The following is a 25031-nucleotide window of genomic DNA, read 5'->3' on the forward strand; positions in this document are numbered from 1 at the left end:
TTCTAGGGGCAGCCCAGTGTACATTCCACAGTGTAGCTGTGGGTGAGTTTGCTGCCAACACATTGAAAAGTTTGTGCAGGGTCATGGCACCCTGCTTTCCATTTACACCCAGTCATGTGCTCTAGGAGTCAGAGGGGAGAGGTGGAGAAGACAAAGCATTGCTAAATGCACTCCAAAAGACCCCTACGGTAGTAGATAGAATCATGAGCCCCCAAGGTCCACCACCTAACCTCCGGCACCTGTGAATGTGTTCCCTCCAGATGCAGCAGTGATTACGTGAAGGATCTGGAGATGGAGAGACTCCTGGATGATCCAGGTGGACACCGTGTAATCACAAGTCCTCCTAAGAGGGAGGCGGGAGAGGGTGGAGTGATGGGAGGCCACGAGCCAGGAAATGTAGGTATCTTCTAGAAGCTGGAGAAGCCCAGGAAATAGATTCTCCCCTGGATCCTCCAGAAGAAACCCAGGCTGCCAACTCCTTGATTTTTAGCCCACTGCAAGCCACGTCAGACTCCTGACCCACAGAACTGTGAGAGAATAAATTTGTGTTGCTTTAAACCTCTGTTCGTGGTGACTTTTTACAGCAGCAATAGGAAACTAGCACACATTTTCAAAGTGCACTACAAAAGCTCAGTTGAAGAGATGGTAATTATTACTGTTACGCAATTATAACGATCGTTGGCTGAGAGCTCACTGTGGGCCTAGCACTGCGCTAACCTCTACCTGCAGCATCTCATTGAATCCTCATGACGACAGCCTGAAAGGTAAGCTCTTTTATTCTCCCATTTCACAGATGCAAACTCTGTGGCATCCAGAGGTTACATTACTTACTTGCTCAAGGTCCCTGGTTGGTATGTGGCTGGGTTGACCTGTGAACCCCGGTTGCTGATGAGGGTTCTTATGTGCTCTGTATAATGGTTTCTTGCTAAGACGAAACTTGATTGTTCAATGAAAGAAACACTGAGAGAATGGGCAGGGCCTGAGGAGGATTTGGGTGGGCAGATGGTGTTTCAGGAGCGGGGCATGTTCCTCGTATCCTTTCTGTGGTGGCTGACACAGCTCTGGCTTCAGCTGCTGCTCAAGAGGCCACCCCCACCTCCTCCCTCACAGGACACCTGCCCCTCGCCCTCATGCTTCAGAGACAGAGGTTCCTAACCTGCTTCACATCCCAGTGCGTGGAGACATTGATTGACACGTGACATCTGGGCAAACGAAGGGGATTTGGAGACATCTATATAGAGCCCAGTGGGACAATGATTATATCTTCATTATCTTATAGAATTATGATTAGAAAGATGTAGCACAAATTAGGAAATTAGGAAAGTACAAATTAGGAAAGATATTCAATACTGAATTGGTATAAAACACCCAAATGAAATCTCCCCGACTTCTTGAGCATGCTTCAGTGAACATAACTTTTTAACATCAGAATTTGAAATGACGATGGCAGATTCTATTCAAGCCTCTTTTTTTTTCAATTGAGATGTAATTGACATATACTATTATGTTTCAGGTGTACAATATAATTGTTTGATACACGTTTATATTGCAAATTAATCACCACAATAAGTCTAGTTAACATCCACCACCTCACATCGTTACACATATTTTTTGGGAGACTTTTTAAGATTCACTCCCTTGGCACTTTCAAATATACAATAGAGTATTATTAATTATAGTTACCATGCTGTACATTACACCCCCAAACTCATTTATTTTATAACTGGAAGTTTGTATCTTTTGATCATGTTTACCCATCCCTTCAAGGCTCTTTAACGATGATCTCTTCAAATGTTTGATAAATACCACCCAGAGAAGACTTGGCCCAAGTTGATAAACTTAAAACTAATTTATGCAACCACTCAAAAATTTACAACAGTCTGAATGGTATGTAAAGACTGCAGCGCTCATCCTTTACTTTCAAAAACTGTAACCAAAATTCTTGTGATATGAGAATAACAAGTTTAGAATCCAATCAAGCTGTTTTATATCAAGCACTTTTAAATAACATTGAAGTTAGAATTTGCAGAGGGTATATGTAGCTGGAGCAGGCACCATGCAGCCAGCTTGGGTGCCACTAGCAGGGCACGTCAGCTACAAACAGTATCCACTGTAGAAGACAGAGGTTCCAGGCGGCCCCCCGGAGCTGCACGCCTCCTGGGCTTCGGCACCAGCCCACCCTGCCCCACTACCCCGCATCTGGGACTGTGTGCCAAGCTGTGCCACAGCCCAGACCCCTTGTCAGCCACGCACGTCGACGCTGCCATAGATGTCCTTGGTTGGCTCTCCCTCATCCTGCTCTCCACCTGTGGGTGCCCTCTTGGAAGCCCCCAACAATGGTCCTCCAGAAGCACCAGCCTAGAGGCTCCACCTGCCCCAAGCACAGCCTGACAGTGAAGGGAGCAATAACTTTCTCCACCTGCATCCTACCTGTGATGCACTGGCGTTGCCACCTGGACTAGAAGAGCAAAAGAACCTGATTCAACCGGAAGAGAAAAGCAGGAAAACCCTTCCTTGCTCCCTCCCCCCCCCTCCACTTGTACTTAGCCTGGGTTCACGTCCCACTCCTCCACCTACAAGCTGTGTAACTTAACCTCTCTGAGGCTCAGTCTCCCCTCTGTAAAATGGGGACAATAGCACCCATCCCATAGAACTGTACGAAGATGACACGAGGTGGGACAGGTAAAGTGCTGGCATAGGGCCTGACACAGAAGCCTCGGTCAATGCCCATTCTTGTTGGTCCTACAGAGACACACACACCACTAATGTGGTTACACGCACACATGCAGATACACGGATACCGAGGCCCAAAGCCACAGTGACCATAGGTGACCCCTACAGGGATACACAGATCTGTGGGCCCCATGGAGCCACTCCGGCCAGGCTCTTGCTTTGCGTCAGCCCCACCCTCTCAACCCAGACAGGAGCCATCTCATTGGAGCTGGGTCTGCCCTGCTCTTCTGGGAGAACAGGTGGGCATCAAAGGGAGCGCTTTAACCTACTCCCCACTTTGATAGGAGGGCCCTGGCCTGGTTCCCAAAGACATCCTGGGGCCTGAACTCCAGGCTTGAAACCCCACTGTTCTATCCCTTTATTTTTTGATCTGGGGAAATAGAGGAAGAAGGTAGAGCCCGGAAAGGATTTTTCATCCACAATCTACAAACACACAGAAACACCCACAGAGACACAAGCAAACTGCACATAAAAGCATCTGCATTATGCTCATAGGCTAGAGCTCCTGCCCAGTGTGTGTGTGCGGGGGGAGTGGGAGAGGAGAACACAGCAATCTCTCAGATCCATATCTGAATCCAAATCGAAATTCAGGATCAAATGCCATGCTGCATTAACACTATCTCCACCACCACCACTGCCACTACCATACCCACTGTGACCAATGTCGCTGCCACTATCACTGTCATTTGCTGCTATCACTACCACCACCAAAAGCATTACTGCCCTCATCACCACCGTCACCACCATCACCGCCATCAGCACCACCATCACCACCATCCTCAGCACCGTCACCACCATCACCGCCATCAGCACCACCATCACCACCATCCTCAGCACCGTCACCACCATCACCGCCATCAGCACCACCATCACCTTCACTTCCATCGGCACCGTCACCACCATCACTGCCATCAGCACCACCATCACCACCATCCTCAGCACCATCACCACCATCACCGCCATCAGCACCACCATCACCACCACCCTCAGCACCGTCACCACCATCACCGCCATCAGCACCACCATCACCACCACCCTCAGCACCGTCACCACCATCACCGCCATCAGCACCACCATCACCACCACCCTCAGCACCGTCACCACCATCACCGCCATCAGCACCACCATCACCTTCACTTCCATCGGCACCATCCCCAACACCAACACTGCCATCACCAGTACCAACACCATCACCATTATCACCTCCATTACAACCATCACTGCCATCTCTATATCATTGTACCATCATTGTCTGAACTGATGGAGGAGCCCTCTTGGATTCTGACACAGCATGGAAGAAAGACCCCATGGGAAGGGCAGAAGGAAGGTGACATGCTTCCTAGCAGCCCAGGAGATAATGTCCAGAAACTCAGGTCTCTGCAGCAGCCCAGGATTCTCCCAAATTCCAACCCTGCTGGAGACCATGTCTTCCCAGCCTGTCTGAGCCTCCTTGCCCTACTTTCACACCCACTGAAAACTGGTCCCCATCAGGTGTGGCCCTGGTGGTTTCCCAGTGCCGGAGGTGGCTGTGGAGTGAGCGAAGCCCAGAAGGGGTGGAGAGGGGAGGGGCAGAACTCCAGCTACACCCACAGGATTGGCCACCCTATGCCTCTTGGCTAGCACATGACTTGTATGTTCCTCAAAGAGACAGTGACCTCAGCCGCTGCCCTGAGCTCTGCCAGTGTCAGCCATGAGGTGGGCACTGAGTGGGCCACAAGGACCATCCGTGAGGCAGCGGTGAGGTGGGAGGAGGCCACCAGGCCCCCCGGGGAGTGCGATGGACAAGTTCCGGATGGTCTTCCAGTTCCTGCAGTCCAACCAGGAGTCTTTCATGAATGGCATCTGTGGCATCATGGCCCTGGCCAGTGCCCAGATATACTCAGCCTTTGACTTCAACTGCCCCTGCCTGCCCGGCTACAATGCAGCCTACAGCGCGGGCATCCTGCTGGCACCGCCCCTGGTGCTTTTTCTGCTCGGCTTGGTCCTGAACAACAATGTGTCCATGCTGGCTGAGGAGTGGAAGCGGCCGCCTGGCCACCGGGCCAAGGACCCCGCCGTGCTGCGTTACATGTTCTGCTCCATGGCTCAGCGCGCCCTCATCGCGCCCGTCGTCTGGGTGGCCGTCACGCTGCTCGATGGCAAGTGCTTCCTCTGTGCCTTCTGCACAGCCGTGCCTGTGACTGTGCTGGGCAACGGCAGCCTGGCGCTCGGCTTAGCTCCACCCGAGCTTGCCCGCCTGCTCGCCCGGGTGCCCTGCCCAGAGATCTACGATGGAGACTGGCTCCTGGCCCGAGAGGTGGCCGTGCGTTACCTGCGCTGCATCTCCCAGGTGAGGGGGACAAAAGGCTTTGGTCTCCCCACACAGACCGGAGTCCTTCTGGAAGGGTTCGATCCCACCACGTCTCAAAATGGGGCTTCCTCAGGAATAGTCATGTTTCCCCAACAGACTGGGGCTCCCCCTCAGACAGAGCTCTGTGGGGCAGGGGCATATTTTCCCAACTGAGGCACAGGCTTCTGAAGGTCATGTTTTCATTCAGATCGGGGGCCACCTGGGGGAAAGTGCTATGGCTACCTTAGTCCAAAGGCCTGTGCCCCTCTCTGAGGTCCCAGGAGCAGACACAACAGCTCAGCCAGCCCCACATCCTCTGTCCTGAGCTCCGATTGGAAGCCTGGGGGAATTTGCATCCTTTCTTCTTCCAAGCCAGAGGAGCGGTGAGGCCAGTGGGTGGCTGGGCCATTTGAGTACATTTCACTGGCAAATGCCCCCAGCTGGTGCCTCCCTGCTCCTGGAGTGGGAACTGAGGGTCAAGGTACTCCTGGAAGGGCTTGCATGAGGGGGATGCACTGTTGGGATGTTCCCTAGAGGCAGAATGGAAGGGCCCACTGATGGGAAATCCAGAGCTCGGGTCCCTCCAGGCCCACTGCCACATCCTCTGCTCCTCTGTGTGTCACTCATCCAGGCCCCTCAGGCCGCCCCTGCAGTCATTGCACTATGGGGAGGACGACCCAGGCAGCCTGCCCTTGCAGCGCGTGGACCAGAGGCTGTCAGGGGAGGGGCAGAGGCTGGGCCTGCCCTGCAAGGGCTAGAGAAACATGTACGCTCTGCTCTGGCAAGTCCAGACACGCCGGCACCTCCTCGCTCCAGGCTGCAACACTCTCCTGGAGGCCTGCAACACCGCCAAACACCCCACGTGAATCTCAGACTCTGAGAGTCCGATCCAATCTCTGCTTCTCTCCCAAACTGTGCTTCCTCTCCTCTGGGCACTTGTCCCATCGTGCCAGGCATCAGGGCCTGATGCGGCTGTCCCTCCACCTGATCTTAACCATCACATCATGAACTAAAAGGGCCTCCAGAGGACAGGCAGCCTGATATGTTTCATTTGGTCTTCAGGAGTTGAATTAGAAATTCAATTTTAGAACGAGTTAACATCATTTATAACCAGAAATTTTCACATGAAAAGCAGATTTCCCGCTGTATTTGAAACGTCAGGAGCTCCACCCCATAGGGACCGCATTTCCTCATTGAGCAGCATAAGGGGTGCAGCCTGCCGAGATGGAGCACATGCTCTGTAGCTCCCCACGTGATGTCTTCTCTGCCATTACCTGCCAGACCCATTACAGGCATTTGGGATTGCTCTGCCTCCCCTCTTCTGATCTGGCCTAACGCTTCTCTGTGCAGCTGGGGGCCGAACCTGAAGCAGAGGTTGGGAGAGCATCCCGCCCTGTGCCCCACAGGGAGTTACTGGCTGAACAGAGCCAGCACCTAAATGTCCAGGGCTCTTTAGCACAGAGTTTGAGGGATTGTCCAATTTGTCTCTGTGACCCCAAAGGCCCAGCTCAGAACCCACACAGAAGAGGCACTCAGTTAGTGCTGGTGACTGAATGGCAGACAATACCACGAGCCAATGGAGAGGTACAGAACTCACAGGAAAAAGGGTCACTATGGCTTAGGGAACTCAAGGAAGGCTTCCTGAAGGAAGAGGCATGCTCAGCAAGGACCTATTGGCATAATTACAGTGGCTAACAATTACTGAGCACTAATTATGTACCAGGCACTGTGCTAAGTTTAGTATCACATTTAGTCCTCATAATGATCCTATGAGCTAGATACTATCACCAGCCCCACTTTATATGTGGGAAACTGAAGCACAGAGCAGTCAGGTACCTCTCTCCTGGTCAACTAGTAAGTAGTGGAGACAGGGACCAAACCCAGGCAGCTAACTCCAGGGTCCGTCCAGTTAACTGAGTGCAGGACTACGCACGGGGCATTTTACTCACGTGATCTCATTTTCATGAAATGGGTATATGTATGCCCATTTTACAGACATGGAAATGGAGGCCAATAGGTGAAGTCACTTGCCCAGTCAGTGCTTTTTTCCCTAAAAGCCCTGGCAGAGAGAGTGCTTTGGGGGTCTGGACAGGCTTGGGAGATCGCAGGGCAGTGCCAAGCTGACTGTCTCTTCTCTCCACTGCAGGCACTGGGCTGGTCCTTCGTGCTGCTGACCACACTGCTGGCGTTTGTCGTGCGCTCTGTGCGGCCCTGCTTCACACAGGCTGCCTTCCTCAAAAGCAAGTATTGGTCCCACTATATTGACATCGAGCGCAAGCTCTTTGATGAGACATGCACAGAACATGCCAAGGCCTTCGCCAAGGTCTGTATCCAGCAGTTCTTTGAGGCCATGAACCATGACCTGGAGCTGGGTCACACCCACAGGGCACTGGCCACAGCCCCTGCTGGCTCAGCAGACCCAGCTACTACCGATGGTGCCGAGGAGAGGGAGAAACTGCGAGGTATCACCGATCAAGGCGCCATGAACAAGCTGCTCACAAACTGGCACAAATGCAAGCCACCCCTGAAGCTGGGCCAGGAGGAGCCACTGATGGGCAACGGCTGGGCTGGGGGTGGGCCCCAGCCTCCACGCAAGGAGGTGGCCACCTACTTCAGCAAAGTGTGAGCTGTATAGCCAGGTGAAGAGGCAAGAATGGTGGTCTGAGCCCACAGCCCCTTCGCCCCCCTTCGCTCAGATGGAAAATTGAAGGCTATAGGTAATGTGCAGTAGACCTCTGGAGCAGACCCACATGAATGCCCAGGCATTCACCTGCCCACGTGAGGCTGGACCTCCCCTCCAGCTGTGCCACTGCCTTAGGTGGCCTTGGGGCAGTTGAGCCACAAGCAGTATTAGTCAGAAGGGTTCAAAACTGGCTCCTAGGGGACAAGCTCCCACCAGCTCAGCCCTTCCCAGGCCACTTCATTTCTGGTTCACTATCTCCACTCAGGTTCTATGGACATCCCTGCCCAGCGTCCAGTTCTCTGTGACTTTTTACGATCTCTGTTCCCTTATGCTCAAGGCTCAGGGAGTGGGAGGGCATCCAGCCGTCTCCTGAAGCAGGAGTACTCTGGTTTTGGCCAGTCTCCTGAGCGAGGCTGAGTAGGCCAAGGTGGCCATAAGGACATGACACCCAGCCTCACCTAGTATGACACACATGAGGTGACAAGTGATAAGACAAGATACCAGAAGCTGGGTCCACCCAGGAGAAGCCAGCGTGTGTGGTCACCATAGAAGTCACTCAACAATTGTCGTGGCAGACTGAACATTGATTTAGCACCAAGCATGAAAGGCCTTCTGTCGTCGTCCACTCAGGCTGTTATCACAAAAATACCACAGAGTGGGGAGGTTATAAACAACGATTTCTCAGTGATGGAGGCTGGAAATCCAAGATCATGGGGCACGGTCATTTTCTGATGGTCTTCTTCCTGATTCATAGCCACGCCTTCTCGCTGTCCTTACACAATGGAAGGGGCTGGGGAGCTCTCTGGAGCGTCTGTTATAAGGCCACTAATCCCATTCACGAGGGCTTTGCCCTTGTGACGTAAGTACTTACCAAACACTCCATCTCCTAACATCATCACCTTTGGGGGTCAGGGTCAACATATGAGTTTCAGGGGGGTGGACACATTCAAACCAAAAGTACCTCTCATGACAGGGAGAAGTGGTCTTCTCACTGACCGCCCTAACACCTCCCTTACATCCGGGTCATAGGAGGAAATCAGACCATCCCCAGTTGTCTCATTTTCTATGCCTCAGTTTCTTCATCTATACAATGGGGATGAGGGCACCTACCTCACGGGGTTGCTGTGAGCATTAAATGAGTAACGTGTATAAAGCCCACAGCACATGGAGGAACTCAGTGTGTGGTGGCTGACATGTTTCGTGATTTCTGAACCTGCGGGCTTAAATTCCTTCTCCCCCTGGACATAGGGATGGGGTGGAGGGGAACATCAAGAACTGGAGCTATCGTTGTCAAGGAGGAAGCAGGGCCAAGAAGATGGACTGCTTACCCCTTCAGATATCTTTGAGATGTAATCCCACTCATCTAAGAATTCATTTTGATCTTGATCCCTACAACACTGTTTTAATGATTTCCATTCTTCCATATGTACCATTTCCTCTATTCTCATATCTGAGACCAGCTCTCCCTCTCTTTAATTATTTGGGAGAAGGGCGATCCCTGTAAGCCAAGGTGGGCTACAGGGCTCCTCCAGGAGGTGGGACTTGATCGAGGCCCTGAATGAGAGGGAAGAATCAGGTGAGTAAAGACCAGGTGTGTGCTGGGCTTCCGGTGAGAAAAGGCAACCCAAAGGTATTGGGAAGTACAAATGTGAAAAAAAAAAGGAGTAAAGCTTTGGGTCAGGCAGATCTGGGGTCAAATATTATACTAGAACTGTAGGACCCTGACAAGCCGTCCAAGCCTCAGTGTGTCTGTCTGTAAAATGGGTGTTAAAAGATCTGCTTTTCAGGATTATGGTGACGATAAAGGGAGTTAACTTTTTGAGGAAGAATGTGGAACTATGTTTGGCACATGGTAGGATCTGAAATATAAGCTCTGGTCCTTTTCCCTTCACTCCTGCACATGGACAAGTCCAGCTCAGAGAGGCCAGCATGTCACTCAGCAGTGCCACTGTTATAGAACCACAAGCATTACAGAGCTGACCGAGATGGGGTGGGGGTGTCAGGTGGGGAGGGCTCTCCCTTGATCCGAGGAATCATCTGGCCTATCCTTGAACAGACAAGACTCTCTTCTTCAGATTTCCTGACCTATGGCTTTTCAGCCTCAGCTTGCACACTCCCACAGATGGGGAGCTCATGACTACTTTCTGGGACAGTCTGGGCAGCTTTGATCATTATAAAGAGCTTCCTTCCAAAACCCACCTCCTTGAAATTTCCACCCACCGGTCAGAGCTCTGCCCAAAGGGCCTCAGAGAATCCCTATACTCCAGAATTCACTTGTCAGTCCTCTGAGATTTGAAGCAGTACTTGATGAATTAGCTGAAGTCTGGATAGAAGAGCTTATGTCCGGGGAGGATTTTTGTCCAGGCAGTGGTGGATGGCTGAGGAAGAAGGGCCAGAACAGAGTCGGGAAATGGGGGTGGGAAGTGGGCTTAGCTCTGCATATCCTGCCATGGGTCTGCATCAGTCTGAGGGCATCTCCCCTAACGCTGCAGCTTCTGTCCAGGGGAGTGTCAAGCATGGGAGCTGCTTTTAAAACTGGCCCAGAGGGCAGGCCCAGGCCAGCTCTCCTGAAGGCTCCCTGCCTGGCCCCTGAACCGGTCCCACTGGTGTGGAGCACCCTCAGGCTGGCTCCCAGGCAGCCCTGCTTTGGAAGGCAGGCAGGCAGAGACGGACGCTGGCCACGGGCTGCTGAACGGGCGCCCCAACTTCCTCTCCTCTTGCACCGCCCTCTGCCGCCCGCCCTTCTCTGCCTGGCGCGGGGGGATGTTTTCCACTCGCCAGCGCACAAGTTCCATCCCGCTGTTCCCTCCTCTTTTCTGGAGTTAAACTTTTCTGAGGACGCCACCAGCCCCAGGCCCTGCGCCTGTGCAGAAGAGAAACAGGAGGGAGCCCGCGGAGGACACTTCAGGGGGGTGGGGTAGCTGCCCCACCGGATGCCTGCCCTGTAGGCCTACACTCTGATGTCTGCACACCACTGGGAGAGCCCAGCCCTGAAGAGGCCAAAGCCACTGGTACCCGAGGCCGGCTCCAGGTAAGGAAGGGCCCCTCCCTGGCACATGCCAGGTGACAGGGAAGCATGGCAGGGCCAGTCTGAGGCTGCCCAGAGGGATTGTCCTGGGAGAGGAGCCCCTAGCTCTGCCTCCCCCCTCTGGGCAAGAGCCAGACCTGTCCCCTCCCCCAGCTGCCTGTCTCCGGTCCTGACTTGTTATTGGAGGTCCCACTCCCAGCCTGAGTGTGACTCCTCCCTGGCGGGAGGCTTGGGGGAGGGGAGGGGAGGGCGAAGCAAGGGTGTAGTCTCAGAAGCTGGCCTGGTCCCTCCTCTCCCCACCAGTGGTCAGACATCTTTTACCCCACTTTGTGTGGTTTATGAACCCGGGACCCCATAGGGGGCTCATTAGGAACCTTGAAACCGAGAGAAGGAGGCAGGGGGCTGCTTTTAACTCATTCATCCCAGCAATATTGCAAACTCCCTTTCCCAGGGAGTTAGGCTGGAGGCCTGGGGCTGAGTTGGAGAGTCAGATACCTCCTCTGTCTCCATCTCCTGGTACCCCACGTGGCCGGCCAGCTCCGCCCTGGCCCGTCTGGCAGCCTTGGCAGAGATTGGCAGGGGTAGTAGTATACAGAGGAGGCACAGAAGGAAATACAGGCAGGTCTTCTCAGTTTCGCTACCTGCCCACCCAGCCCTCCACTCCCTGGCTTTCTCTGGCCTTCGGACTTTTTTCATCTCCGATATAGGGGGGAAGGACATGGCCAGCCTCTGGCTTGTGTGGGTGGATCCTGGGAAGGGAGCTAGCACAGAGCAAGGCGGGAGCAGCCTGGGAGTGGCCAACTGGGCCTTAGCCTTCATCAGGGTTTCCTGTTACGGGCAGGCTGGGCAGTCCCTGAGCCCAGGGACCTGGATGGAACAGGGCTGCTGGGATGCGGCTGGATAGGGAAGAGGTAATGGGTGGGGAAGGGGAGGTTTGCCAGGGCTCTCATGGATGGGCACTGAACAACGGAAGACTCATTTAGCTTGACTTACCCTGGCCCACTTTCCAGGCCTCCTTAGGTCATGGTCAAAAGTCCTGCCTTTGTATCTCCACATTTGAATGGCCTTGAACAAGGCACTTTATTCTCTTTAGGCCTTAGTTGTCTGATCTTTGTGGAAAGGAAAAATCGTTCCACCTTGCCTCACTTCTGGGAACCACCCTGAAGACTCAAGAGGTGAGAGAGATGGAGGGACATATTGTCCTATGTCACACATAGGACAATGATCAGGCATCGTGTATTCCCTCTCTTTTCCTTCTAGCATCCCTAAGAGGGAGCAAGGACCAGAGTGATTTATGCTCTGCTCACAGATGAGGACACTGAGGCCCAGAGAAACGTGATGAAGTTGTTGAGAGTCTGGATTGCCTAAACCAGGCCAGAGCCTGAGGTCTCCAGCACAAAAAGGTCCGTATGAACTCCAGGGATGCTGCTCCAGGCTCACCCATGCTGGGAGGCCCCCTTCTTCCACCCCGTCCCACATCACAGGGTCAAGCCCAAGTCCCCTAACCACCAGGACACCCACTCGTTTTTCTACTCCTGGGCCCACAGGTCCCGAGGACACACTTCCCAAACAGTCCTAGGTCTCAGCACATCAGCACTGCCTGGAATCAGGGAAAGCCACCTTCCCCAACGCCACATGACGTTGAGAGGCCTGTGGTAGCAACATGAACCTGCGTGTCTGGCAGACAGACCTGAGCTTGAATCTCAGCTCTGTCACTGATGTGTGACTCCGCCAAGCCACTCGCCTTCAGGAGCCCCCACTTCCTCTGTGTGCACTGGGGGTTACGACAGCTCAATGTGGATCATGGGGGTGGGCAACGAGGGCTGTACAGCCCCTGACACATAGTAAGAGCTTAGTGAGCAGTGGCTACCATCATTCTCCCCAGGGACCAGGGCTCCCCGAATCTCCTTCCTTTCTCACCAGCCTGGCCATTTTCAGAGGCATGCATTTATCCGTCATCTACTGTTCCACAGGAAGCACCAGGCCGCCCACTCCAGGGGATAAAACGGCGAAACTGTGTCCTGCCTTCAGGTGCCCAGCAGCCCACACTCTTTCCTAGTCCCATCGGGCTCCATCGGCCCCAGTCACCTCGTCTCTACCTCTGCAGTCGGTCCCCCAGCAGCCCTATCACCATGGCAGCCCTGATCACCGAGAACTTCCGCTTCCTATCCCTCTTCTTTAAGAGCAAGGACGTGATGATTTTCAATGGGCTGGTGGCACTGGGCACTGTGGGCAGCCAGGAGCTGTTCACCGTGGTGGCTTTCCACTGCCCTTGCTCGCCAGCCCGGAACTACCTGTACGGACTGACGGCCATCGGTGTGCCCGCCCTGGCACTCTTTCTCATTGGCGTCATCCTCAACAAGCACACCTGGAACCTAGTTGCTGAATGCCAATACCGGAGGTCCAAGAACTGCTCGGCTGCTCCCACCTTCCTCCTTCTAAGCTCCATCCTGGGCCGCGCGGCTGTGGCCCCCGTCACCTGGTCTGTCATCTCTCTACTGCGTGGTGAGGCCTATGTCTGCGCTCTCAGCGAGTTCGTGGACCCCTCCTCTCTCAAAGCTGGGGAAGAAGTCTTCCCACCAGCCCAAGCCACAGAAATCCTGGCCAGATTCCCTTGTGGGGAGGGCCCTGCCAACCTGTCAAGTTTACGGGAGGAGGTCAGCCGCAGGCTCAAGTATGAGTCCCAGGTAAGGCTGTGCGAAGGGAAGCTCCTCGTCTTTCCTCCCCAGGTGGTGGGTGGTGGAGACGGGCCAGCATGGCCTTCTGTTAAAGCTGGAGTTGGTCCTCAGTGGCCGAGGTCTCCAGGAAAGCACCTGATTATCAGTATCAGGTATCAGAGCTGGGTAACCTATGGGTCAGTGCCTGGTGGGACAAGGGTCAATTCTGGTCCCAAATAAGAGTTTTAAATGTTAAAGGAATGATCTTCTGGCTCAGACAAAGCCTTCATTCCAGTCACAGATTCAGCCCCTTACTCACAAATCCTTGCAAGCCTATGAAACATTTGCTGTCAGCCATGAGTTGAGAGTGGAGTGTTGCTGTCCCAAGAAGGGCCCGCGCCCAGCACTGAGTCGTCCTCAAACATGGCTGACATAGGGGAGTCCCTTGAGCCAGGAAGGGGTATCGAGTCAGAAAGCAGCACGTGCTGCCCTGATCCTGCCCTCAGCTTTGGCTTAGCTCTGAAAGAGTGGAGGTTGGTCAGGGAAGAAAGGGCAAGAGCAGAGAGCTGGGCAAAAGCAGGCAAACTGAGCTGGAAGCGTTAACTTAGAGAAGCAGGGGGTGAGGGAGAGACAGGAAGGAGTACAGGATTTTTTAAAGGGCTTCTCTCCAGTACGTAAGAAACACAAGCAGAGAGAAGAGCAGGGCTGGAGACAGCACCAAAAGAGATGGAACCTGGAAAACAGAAATATTTATCTGATGATCAAATGCCCACAAATCTCTGTACAGGATCAAGTGGGGAAACAAAGGTGACCTCATCTGAATTGGCCCTTAGTAAGTTCACACCCAAGTGAGTGTTTGAGACAAAACAAGGCAGAGAGTGATGATGTAAGAGGAACCAGGCCAGGGAAGGGAAGGGAAGGGAAGGGAAGGATGCTCCCAGAATGGCCTCTGAAGACTTCCTGGAGGTGGCATCTGGGCTGAGCCTGGCAGTTTGAGCTGGATTTTGATGGGCTCAGATGATGTGGAGGGGGGCCTTTGGGGCTGAAGGAATGGCAGCAGAAAATATGGGAGGCAAAGTCTAAAAACAGAGGTGTGAGTTCAAGGGAGTGAGGACAAAGTGGTGAAATTATAGCCAGAAGGGCCTGCTTCCCTTACCGAAGCAGAATCTTCAGCCACAGAAGTGACAGAGCCAGCTCTCAGGGGACTCTGACCAGCTCCTATTTCACCGTGGGTGGCGGGGGGTCCAGGCAGATCCTCGCCCCTCCTCAATGCTGCCCTTCCTCTGGCCAGCTCTTCGGGTGGATGCTCATCGGCGTGGTGGCCATCCTGGTGTTCCTGACCAAGTGCCTCAAGCATTACTGCTCGCCACTCAGCTACCGCCAGGAGGCCTACTGGGCACAGTACCGCGATAGCGAGGACCAGCTCTTCCAACGCACGGCCGAGGTGCACTCCCGGGTACTGGCCGCCAACAACGTGCGCCGCTTCTTTGGCTTCGTGGCGCTCAACAAGGATGACGAGGAGCTGGTCGCCAAGTTCCCAGTGGAAGGCACACAGCCTCGGCCACAGTGGAACGCCATCACTGGTGTCTATCTGTACCGCGAGAACCAGGGCCTCCCACTCTATAGCCGCCTGCACAAGTGGGCCCAGGGCCTGACGGGCAACGGCACAGCCCCAGACAACGTGGAGATGGCCCTGCTCACCTCCTGAGGGTCCTGCTCTCACTGTGGAAATGCCAGTCCTTGGCCCCAAACTGGCCTGCAGCCTGCTCACATCAGCATCAGAAGGGGATTTTTTTTTTTTTTAACCATAGCTTTGTGAAAAAACAGACCAAGAGAAAGGAACACAAAGTAACCTGGGGTAGAGAGAGAGCTAGTAGACAATGTGGTCAGCTGTGACAGGAAGGCTCTCAGACCTGAAGAAATCCCCTCTCCTGTTGCCACTAGCCACTTGGTCAACAGCTTTGGAGGAAAGACCCTCTCTCGTAAGTGGTCCGTAATTAACTAAGATGTGGATAACCTTTGACTGGTGGGGCTCCGAGGCCAAGAAGCCATTGCCAGCAGAGCCAGGTGACAATGAAACTCACCAGCAGGCTCTCTGTATAGGCTACCACGCAGTTAATTTGTGTAATTGTGTATGGACACCCAGCTCCATGGTGCTCAGCTGGGAAGCAGCCCTCCAATGTGCGCCGCTGGCTTTATTTTATATATTTCTATTTTTGATAAAGCTTTTCTTAGTATAAAGGACTAGCGTGGTGTCTGCATGATTGGGTAGGCCACACACAGCAGACTGGTGGTCATGCGCACAGGCCCAAATCCCGTCCCCTGTGGGAGGGAAGGGGACACATAGACTCCGGGCAGTTGGTGCAAAAGTAACTGCAGTTTTTGTCATTGTTTTTAACCTTTTAAACTGCAATTACTTTTGCACCAAGCTAATATAATGGGTGGGACGGGGAGCAGGGGAGCAGGGACAGCCAGGTGTTCCAATGGAGCCTGATCTTTCTCAGAGGGAAGCTCAGCTTCAATTTCTTTCTTTTTTTTTTTTTTTAAGGGAGGGTGCAGCTCACAGTGGTCCGTGGGGGGATCGAACCAGCACCCTCGGTTATCAGTACCACACTCTAACAAAGTGAGCTAACCAGCCACCCCAGCTTCAACTTCTTGAGTTAGAAGATCCTACACTCAGTAGAGCACACTAGTTCTTATAACTAGTGCTAATAACCAAGAACCAGGCGAGCCTGGCTTGTCCCTTCCTCCCATGTCCACTCTGGCCTGATGGCCTCCACCACCGCGAAAACTTCTGATGCTCTCCCTGGTCCCTTTCCTGCTTCCTGGCATATGCCTCGGTATTTCCCATAGAAAAAGCTTTCCAGCTCTCAGGACATTTAAAACTCTGCCAAAGAATTTTAAATTTTAATTCTCTTAAGACCAAGCCAAAAAAGGACTGGCTTCAACAAACAGCTGGGTCTGTGCTGGCCTCCAAGAACTCTGGAACATGCAGGATTATTACTGAGGCGGGGGGTTGCCTTTCTAGGAATTTCACAAGAGTCACAGGGAGGTATGGGTGTGGTAGGCCCGTCATGTCCTCTCTCCCTCAGGACTCAAGGAACAACCATAAAGTCAACAAACGCCAGAGACACACAGAAACCGTGCGGCTCTCTCCAAAACCACAAGTCAGTATGGGCCCTCACTGAGCCTCCTACCTGCCAGGCCCTGTGGCAGCACACAACATACACGCATGCTCTCGCTTCACCCACGAAATCACCCTGCAGAGTCGGACTTTTTAACCTCACTTCACACACAAGGCACTAATGTGGAGAGGTTGGGTCATCTGGCCCTAGTGGGCCTGGGAGGAGACGTGGTTTACATCAATGCCTGTGGCTTTCCTATCAGGCGCCCAGGTTCCCTAATTTTCCTTCTGGGTTCTGCCTTTGTCCTCAGAGCCTCCACAAAACGACACAAGACGGAGCTGAGCTGAGGCTGAGGGAATGCCCAGGACTCCAAGCTCTAAAAAAGACAGCCTGCTCCCTCGAACCTGCTGATCCCCTCTGGCTGGACCAAGAGGCTGCCAGGGCCAAAGTGGGATAAGCAGCCTCAGAAAAGGAAAAACATGAAATTGCTACCTGAAACAAAATAAGCAAAAAGAAATTATAAGAAATTGCTAGTTCTTTTTTATCGTAACAGGATTACCCCAGAGGTGCTGCAGAAAAAGCAGCACTTTAAATAGAGTCCTCAGGCAACAATTTCCAACCACCCAGGGGCCTGAGGTTTGGCGGGCTGGCCCCCTGTCAACTGGCTGTCTGAGGACAGCGGTGTCTGAGTGCAGTGGTATCTGAGGACAATGGCGTCTGGGGACAGTGGCTGCCACTAGTCCTCCGACACAGAGCTCTTAGCCTCCACATATTCCAGGGCCTTTGCCTTCACTGCCTGCACGTCCTTCTCGGTGCCGTGTTGCTTCTCATAGTCCAGGTAGCGCTTGAAGAAGAATTTCATTCGCTTGGGGGCCAGACTCAGGTGAATGACCCGCTCGAAGATGTCCCTGTGAGAAGAGCAGGGCAGCATTTACCTCTTGGTCCCCGGCCACACGATTCCCGGCTAACTTTCCCCACCTGTTCTCAGGCTCTGGAGCCTGGGCCTCTGTTGTCCAGCACTCCCCCTTCTATCTTGATTTTCACCATTATTAACTCCCCTCATGTCCGCTGGAAGAGAGAGAACACCACGCTCCCTTTCCAGACGAGCAGACACACACCCAGAGATGTTACAGGGCTTATTGGCCTGAATCAGGACAGAGCTACTGGGATGAGGACACGCACGAGGTATGGATCTGCGAGAAAAGCTCTGCTTAAAACTCACCGATGGGCTTGGGCGAAGCACTAGTTCTTTCTGGACCTCAGTCTACCCACGCCCAATCCTCCCTGCCCTGTGGGGATGCTGGCAGACAACAGTGAGATTGTGCCTGCGAACATTCTCTACAATGAGAGCCAGGCAGGCACAGTGCTATTATGAGGGAAACCCAAGCCTCCTGACTCCTGGCCGGTGGCCAGACTACCTCCCACTCAAAGTTCCAAAGACCAGAGGCTGGCCCGAGACAGAAAAAGAAGTTGTAAAAGTAAATGCCACAGGACCTGGAGTAAAGCTGTTTTTCCAGATAGAATAAGACAACTATGGATGCTGGGAGCTGCTCTGGGGCTAAAACTCATCCACTTGGCCAATGTCCCCAACCCCCAATAGGGAATTCGGCCCCAATCTGGCTTCCCCTCTCACCGGACTTCCTTCTGGCTGCCATGCTTGATGGTCATGTCGATGTAGACCGACCAGACATCTGTGCGCTTTGGGTAGATGCTCAGCGTGTTCTCGAAAATGGCTCTGGCCCGCTCCGCATCCCCCAGCTGGAACTCAAGCTGGGCAAACTTGGCAATCACATCCACATCTGCAGGGAGAGAACAGCTCAGACACACAAAGCGGACCCCTCACTACACACCCTGTGCTGCAGGGAGAGTCTGACTCCTGACTCCCTGCTCTTGGGTCCCAGGACCTGGGTGATGGGGACAGAGCAGTGGGGTTAGGGCCAACTGCACAGATGGGAGGGCAATGACCTCTGGCTCCCACTGCAGACACCCTATTCTCTGCGCCCAGAAAGGACAGGGGCGGGGCAACAGAATTAGTGCTAATTGCTTTTTGTTCCTCCATCTTCACAGTCTAGCATTTGAAATGCAACATGCATTATGTTCGTGAGCATATAATCAACAGACAGATAGCTAAGTACCCTCCACGAGGCTTCCTACCACCACCCTCAGATGAGGAGTCCCACAATCCCCATGCCCAGATATCTGAGAGCCTAATGTGTTCAGAAATCAGGCCCGTAGGCGGCAATGAGCACTCACGCTCTTTACTAGGCAGGCAATCGAGGGCTCGCTGCATCGCACGGTGACTGGCCCCTGCCTGGCCCCTGCGCAGAAGAAAGGCGCCATATTTGATCCAGACAGTTTTCTCCTGCCGGAAACGCTTCAGCATCCGGTTGTAGAGTTCACCAGCTTCCTGTGGGAAAGACAAGGCAAGCTGAGGAAAGTGGGATCCAACAGAAGGGTCTACAGTAAAGACAGGCAGCTCTGCTCATAAGATGACGGGCTCAGAGACTCCAATCACTACGAAGGCTCAATTCTAGATTCTGAGGGGAGAGGGAAGGCTCCCAGAGGTGGAGGCCTCACATGATGGGCAGTCTGCCTACTAATCCTGTGCCCGCAAGGAGGACCTACGACGAGAACTGGATCAGAACGTGGGGGTTCTTCCTTGAGACTTCCGGGCTGCCTCTGTGACTCCCAGGAGTCAGCTTCTGAGTGGCGGGGAACCCTGTGGCAGGGAGCCACCTGGCCCAGACTCCTACCTGGAATTTCTCTGACTTGGTGTAGATGTCAGCCAGCTGAAGAAAGACTTTGAGAGGCTCATTGTACTGCACAGCCCGCTCGAAAACCTTGTTCAGTGACTCCTGAGAGCCATACATGTTTTCTAGGTTCAGCAGTGCCACCCACACGTTCAGCTTCTCCTGCTCCTCTCTGGAGGGAGAGCAGTCAGCATGTGAGCTCCGTCATAACAGCCCAAAGAGCCTCCCACACCCCCATGGGTTGTCAACCAGAACTCCATCCTCTTCCCCAGGTTCCATCCATGTCCTCAGTTCCCACGGCCACATGCAGGCACAGAGAGCCCCCGGCCCCAGTGCAGCTCACAGAAGCAGAAACCCCAAACTCCTGATTGCCAGTCTGGGCCTCCCAGATATTGGCTCTACCTCCTTTCCTAGGAAGGAAGCCTACCGAATCTCAAACTGGCCTGAGTTTGAGCTGGAAGGAGCAGAATCTGTGGTCTGTTTCCGTCCCCAAACTGAGAGAATGAAGCAAAGGATAGCCATCCCTCTTCACTAGCCTTCAGGAAACTCACTTTACTCTCTGCCTGGAAAATGGCCACCTATAGGATTTTCATCTAGGTATGCGGAGAGCTGTATTCTCTATTCTACTGCTGCTCTAAGCGGGCAGGACTCCTGTAAATGACCCTTGGCTATTTCAGTGATGAGGACTATAAAATATAAATGGGCAGATCTATTTCACAGATGGCACATCTGTGGGCGAGTCAGAGAATCCCTGGGCCCCTGGTGTCTGTCACCCCAACTGCTGTCGGCCTGCTGAGGAGGAAATGACCCACACGTGGCAAGCCCTGCAACCTGGGGAGACATGACACTCCCTGCCAAAAGACCCCTCCCTAAAGCGGGGGGAACAAAGATGAGACCTGAAGGAGATGGTTTTGAGCGCCCTTTCGGCCACAGCCCGGGCCTTCTCAATCTCCGTGGCCTGCAGGTGGAAGGCCATGTATTGCACCCACAGGATGGAGCTGTTGGGGGAGCTCAGCACGAGTCGGTCAAAATCATCTGCTGACTCTGGCTGTCGCCTGGGATCCATCAGCGCCTCCTCAAGGCGGGACAGCTCTTTCTCCGCCTTCTGCTTCTCCAACTCCCTTTCCTTCTTGCTTTTCTTCTGCTATTGTAAAAAGCAGAAAAATAAGTGAATGATCTGCTTCTCTGACCCTGGGGAGGTCTGTGGTGGAAGCCAAGAATTGGCAGGGCAGCCCCAGAGTCCTATAAATACTCCTTGGCCTGAGACCGCCCCACCCAGCCAGAAGTGACACTCTCACAGCACAGGAGACAGACCCTTAGGGGGTCCTGCAAAAAGGACAAAGCCCTGCAAAATATGACACACCGTGGCTTGCTGCGGCTTCTCGTCCTCCTCGCTATCTGAGCTATCTCCTCGAGGTGGCAAGGCCGGGGTCAGAGAGTCTAGCCCCACGTCCCAAACGAAGCCGGAAGACAGTTGCAGCCGGGGTACTTCTGCTGGCCTGGTCTGCTTCTGCTAGAGGATCAAAGAGGCACGTGAGGAAAGCACTTGGCTCAGGCTGCTCCCTGTACACCAGTTCCATCCCACTTGGAGGAGCAGGGATGCCCAGAGCACTTGCCCCTCCTGCCAGGGCCACATTAGGCCCTGGTCAACTGGGAAACTTTATAGTAGTGACAAAAATGTTTTCTTTGTAAACAAATTCATTTAGGTAACAACTTTTTAACATACATGTATGCATGTATATATACATACACATATAAGTATAAAACAATAATCAAGCTAGGACCGAGATAAGACAAATGTTCTGCGGGTAGTAGGGATATGATACTTGAAGTCTGGGAAGCCCCTCCATATCCAGTCCTCAGTTCATGTAGCACTGTTGTCATTTTTTCAGAGGGGAACTCAGGCTCAGGAAGGCTAAGCCCCCTCTTTACCTGCCCATCCCACTAATTTAATTCAGTTCCATTCAATACATTGGAATTCAATTCTGATTATAATTTACTTTATGCAACCCACTCTATAGGTAAGACAGGGTTCCTGTCCTCAGGGAGCTGATGACCAGCTGAGGAAACAAACAGCCCCAACTTTTCATCTTACAGGAAGTGAGAGAGGAGGATGGTGCCCGAGACAGCTCAGCTTTTAGGCAGCAGTCAAGGGCCCCCTCCACAGAGCAGCCTTTCCTCCCCCAGTAAAAGCTGCCCCTCACCTTGGGCAGCACACTCGTCTCTTCTATCTCTTCTTCTCCTTCCCGATAATACACTTCAACACCACTGTCGTCCTCCTCTGACGGAGCAGCTTTCTTTTGCTTCTTGTTCATTCGTTCCTGAGATGACGGGTGAGAAAATGCCAAGCTACCCTTCTTGCCCAAGAGCCCTTGGACAGCCTAGGGTAAGACCCTCCCTCTGCCCCTCCTGGTACCACCCAGTGCCGGGCCTCCAAACACACACTGCTCTCAGTCCACAAGAAGGCGAGGTAGCTACCTGGCTGGGTTTTAAAACACACTCCTTTTCATGTGAGGGTGGGCCCTCCTCCCTGGGTATGTACCTGCTCGCTTCTAGACTCTAGGCATGGCCGCTTGCCCTGCTTCTTCTCTTGTGGTTTCTGGGGTTCTTTCTTCTCCTTGCTGGGCAGCTGCACCTGCTCTTGCCCCTTCTGGTTGCTCTTCTCTTTCTTTTTCCGGTTCTTCTTCTGCTCCTTCTCCTCTTCTCCTTTATGATCACTCTCCTCTGGCTCTATTTGCCTCCCCTCTTGTGTTGGAAGTGACAGTCCCAGGGAGGCAGGAAACACGTCCGGCTTCCCCGTGTCACCGGGGAGGAACGACAGCTCTACCAGGTTGCTTTGGTGGTTCACACTATGACAGCGAGAGAGGAAGGGTGGACAATGAAGATGACACACCAAGTACAACAGGCACGGCAGGCAGTCCAGGCCTTCCTCTCCTCATCAGCCCACGACATCCTGGGCCCTGCCTCACCCGCCATGGAATCTGTTCAGTATTCTTAGGAACGATTTGCACATTTTCAAGGCTTAGTAGTAAAAGACGGAGGGCGGCGGTGATGTCCCCCTACTTTGTCCCCAATAGATGCCTATGCAGAGAAAAGTCTCCACATCTGTTTGAGGAGCTGAGGTAAAAGGCTCCAAACAGCGGGGCTTTGTTCACCTGACCACTGCACTCGCTCACCACTACGCAAGCTGTTAGGCATAAAGTTTACCTCTAAATCTCCTCCGAGAGAAAGGGGTAAGGGGGTTAGGGAGGGAAGAAGGTACCTACCTTAGGACCTTGGCAGTGAGCAGCTTCCCTTCGGGGAGGTATTTGTTATAAAGGCCTTTCTGGGATGGGCTGTACTGGGAGACATGCGGGTACTGGGCCAAACCCACAACTGAAGGGCCAAGGCTGACAGGAGAGAGAGACAAGTGTCCTGTAGTCATAAACACAACAACAGAGTCCCAGCCAAGCCTGGTCCTAGGCCCCGCTTTCCCAGGGGCCCAAGTGTGACTAGGATGAGCAACAGACGTAAGTTCCTGGTATTCGAAAGGATAAAGAGGGCTTTGTAAACTGGAAAAAATGATCAAGCACAATGAAGATACCACTGAAAGGTGTTTTTCACCCCACATCACAGCATCACAATATAGAAATCACAAATTGCTAGAAAGACACGAAGAAAATGAGGAAACATAACAGCAGAGAAGGCTGTAATATTCTGGTGGTTGTGAACATTAAATATTTCACAGAAGATTTACAAATCATAATCAAACACGAAATCAAAGAAAATCCAAATGTACTTAAAACTGCAATTGGACATACCATATTCTTTGTCCAAAACACCAAAAAAAAACAGATTAATTCAAAACTCTTTTAAAAGTATAAAACAACCTGGAATTTAAAAAACTAGTGGGAACTCACTGATTGTCCTTCCTTTCTTGTTCCCTTCAGGGAAGCTGACTGAGGAACGCAGCGGACTGCAGACCAGGGCAAGCCCGGGGAGGACACTCAGGCCCGGCCCACAGCCCCAGGCCCCACCTCACTCACCCAAAGAGGACACCGTGTGGCTGGATGGACTTCACGTAGCCCCTCAGGAGCTGCCCTTCCTGAACATCCTGTACGGAGTTAATCTCAGGATCCGTTATTTTGCTTTTTGTCTCCGGGTTTGTCCTAAAGGAATAAAAGGCTTACATACACATACCTGTAAACTTCTTTTCCCCACTCTCACCCCCAGTTTACCTGGGATAATCAAACTTGATATGTAAGAATCTGATTCTTGACCTGCCATAAGACACAACCTTCAGAGCCCAGCCCTGCTTTCCCCTGAAGTCCTGTCAGCTGGGGACACGTGTGTATAAGACAGCTATAAAGAAAAAGGGAGAGGCTGACCAAGCCAGAGGGCGGTCAAACCTAAAGCCTTGGCCCTATAAACACCTATTTTTAACCATGAAGCAAGCTGACCCCAGGCCAATCCATTTCACAACACACTTAGCCCTACTATGGAACCCTGGGGGCTATGGAACCCCTCACCAGAGCCACCATCGGGCAACCTGAACACCCACGTTTGGATAGCTGAACCTTTCCTGGGAAACAATGGGCTGTACTGGGAGACATGCGGGTACTGGGCCAAACCCACAACTGAAGGGCCAAGGCTGACAGCAGAGAGCCAAGTGTCCTGTGGTCATAAACACAACAACAAAGTCCCAACCTGAGCACACAGGTTCTTCTAGCAATCTGAAAATCCTTAGCTTTTCTGGATAAAAACGGGGCAGGGGATAAGGGCCTAACAGATAGGAAAGGGGGGGCCCAAAGACTATGTCAGATCCATGTAGCCTCTCCTCAGTTCTCCTCCTCCTTTTGTTTCAGCAACACAGACACCCACCTGGATGATCGCAGCGACAAAGTCAACACGGGACCTGCAGCGGACAGGACATAACACCTGGAAGGACAGCAAAAGAGAAAGAAACACTGACTTTTCAGTATCTCAGGACACAGCAAAGGGCCTCACCTTCACAAGGCTGACCAACAGGCCGGAGAAGGAGACACGAGTACTGGGCTCTGTTCTTTATTCTGTTGCAAACCTGCTGAGGGTCTCAGGACAAGTTGTGTCACCTCTCTGGGCCTCAGTTTACTAGTCTGTCAGGTAAAAACAGTACTACCTGCTCTTCTTACTCAAGAAGGTACTGGGAGAAGAAAATAAGAGACGTGAAAGCCCTCTGGCAAACACAGGGCCATGTGGTGAGTGCTGAGGAGATGAGTCCAGCCCATGTCGGATCCTGGAAGTGTGTGATCTCAGTGGAGAGACAGAGCGGCCACAGGACACCGTGACCAGAGGATGACCTAGCTACTGCTGGCTCGCGGCAGCGGTTCAGAGGGGGCCGAGCAGTAAGGCCTGAGCAGGGAAGTCTTCCAGGAGGTAAACAGGGTTTACTCTTTGGTTGGGTTTCCAAACTTAATCTAAAACAACAATGAGTAGCCCAAACCCGCAGAGTATAGAATCTTAGCAGTAGACAAGAGCTCAGCAATGGTACAGTCCAAATATTCCCCATCACAGGCACCTGCCTTTTATGACACAACATCACAGTCCCGAAAGCAGGAAAGGATCTCAAAGGACATCTACCTTTAGGCAATTAATTTCTTAACCACATTTAACAGATGAAGGGATTACAAGTGAATGCTACTCACACGTTTGGGTATCATAAAATCTGTTTAAAGTAAATATTTTGCTAAAATTCACACCGCATTTTA

General features: G+C 52.7%; 3 protein-coding genes across 8 annotated transcripts in view; 2 read left to right on the forward strand and 1 right to left on the reverse strand.

Moving 5' to 3' along the window:
* The first annotated feature begins 4380 nt into the window (after positions 1–4380).
* Positions 4381–9396, forward strand: CALHM1 (calcium homeostasis modulator 1). The gene is made up of 2 exons (XM_081073587.1): positions 4381–5062; positions 7209–9396. Exons 1-2 carry the CDS (start codon positions 4511–4513, stop codon positions 7686–7688), a joined length of 1032 nt encoding a protein of 343 aa, XP_080929713.1. The 5' UTR covers positions 4381–4510; the 3' UTR covers positions 7689–9396.
* Positions 9397–10023: 627 nt separating this feature from the next.
* On the forward strand, positions 10024–15675 carry CALHM2 (calcium homeostasis modulator family member 2). Of its 3 annotated transcripts, XM_081075107.1 has the most exons (5): positions 10024–10776; positions 11867–11948; positions 12034–12176; positions 12747–13460; positions 14722–15673. In XM_081075107.1, exons 4-5 carry the CDS (start codon positions 12906–12908, stop codon positions 15136–15138), a joined length of 972 nt encoding a protein of 323 aa, XP_080931233.1. In that variant the 5' UTR covers positions 10024–10776; positions 11867–11948; positions 12034–12176; positions 12747–12905; the 3' UTR covers positions 15139–15673. The 3 variants fall into 3 exon arrangements, with proteins under 3 accessions (XP_080931233.1, XP_080931234.1, XP_080931235.1); XM_081075108.1 differs by lacking the exon at positions 11867–11948 and having other exon boundaries at positions 10498–10776; positions 14722–15675; XM_081075109.1 differs by lacking the exons at positions 11867–11948; positions 12034–12176 and having other exon boundaries at positions 10498–10776.
* Positions 15676–17078: 1403 nt separating this feature from the next.
* Positions 17079–25031, reverse strand: part of PDCD11 (programmed cell death 11) — a 42897-nt gene continuing 34944 nt past the window's right edge. Inside the window, exons 26-36 of one of the 4 annotated variants that reach the window (XM_081075106.1) lie at positions 24166–24222; positions 23331–23453; positions 22572–22694; positions 21848–22154; positions 21510–21626; positions 20669–20815; positions 20202–20446; positions 19309–19477; positions 18809–18962; positions 18189–18354; positions 17079–17463 (exon numbers count right to left, since the gene is read on the reverse strand). In XM_081075106.1, coding sequence (XP_080931232.1) covers positions 17292–17463; positions 18189–18354; positions 18809–18962; positions 19309–19477; positions 20202–20446; positions 20669–20815; positions 21510–21626; positions 21848–22154; positions 22572–22694; positions 23331–23453; positions 24166–24222 — 1780 coding nt within the window. In that variant the 3' untranslated portion in view covers positions 17079–17291. Of the gene's footprint in view, positions 17464–18188; positions 18355–18808; positions 18963–19308; positions 19478–20201; positions 20450–20668; positions 20819–21509; positions 21627–21847; positions 22155–22571; positions 22695–23330; positions 23454–24165; positions 24223–25031 lie in introns of all 4 variants that reach the window. The other 3 variants (XM_081075104.1, XM_081075105.1, XM_081075103.1) reach the window with 3 other exon arrangements.

Source organism: Rhinolophus hipposideros, assembly GCF_964194185.1.
Source record: "Rhinolophus hipposideros genome assembly, chromosome: 15".
NCBI classification, from domain to species: domain Eukaryota; kingdom Metazoa; phylum Chordata; class Mammalia; order Chiroptera; family Rhinolophidae; genus Rhinolophus; species Rhinolophus hipposideros.

Excerpts from the sequence above, each read along its gene's own strand:
- CALHM1 (XM_081073587.1), top strand. The coding sequence starts at position 4,511 with ATGGACAAGTTCCGGATGGTCTTCCAGTTCCTGCAGTCCAACCAGGAG. Across the intron at positions 5,063-7,208 it reads ACCTGCGCTGCATCTCCCAG|GCACTGGGCTGGTCCTTCGT; the intron begins GTGAGGGGGACA and ends TCTCCACTGCAG.
- CALHM2 (XM_081075107.1), top strand. The coding sequence starts at position 12,906 with ATGGCAGCCCTGATCACCGAGAACTTCCGCTTCCTATCCCTCTTCTTT. Across the intron at positions 13,461-14,721 it reads GGCTCAAGTATGAGTCCCAG|CTCTTCGGGTGGATGCTCAT; the intron begins GTAAGGCTGTGC and ends TCCTCTGGCCAG.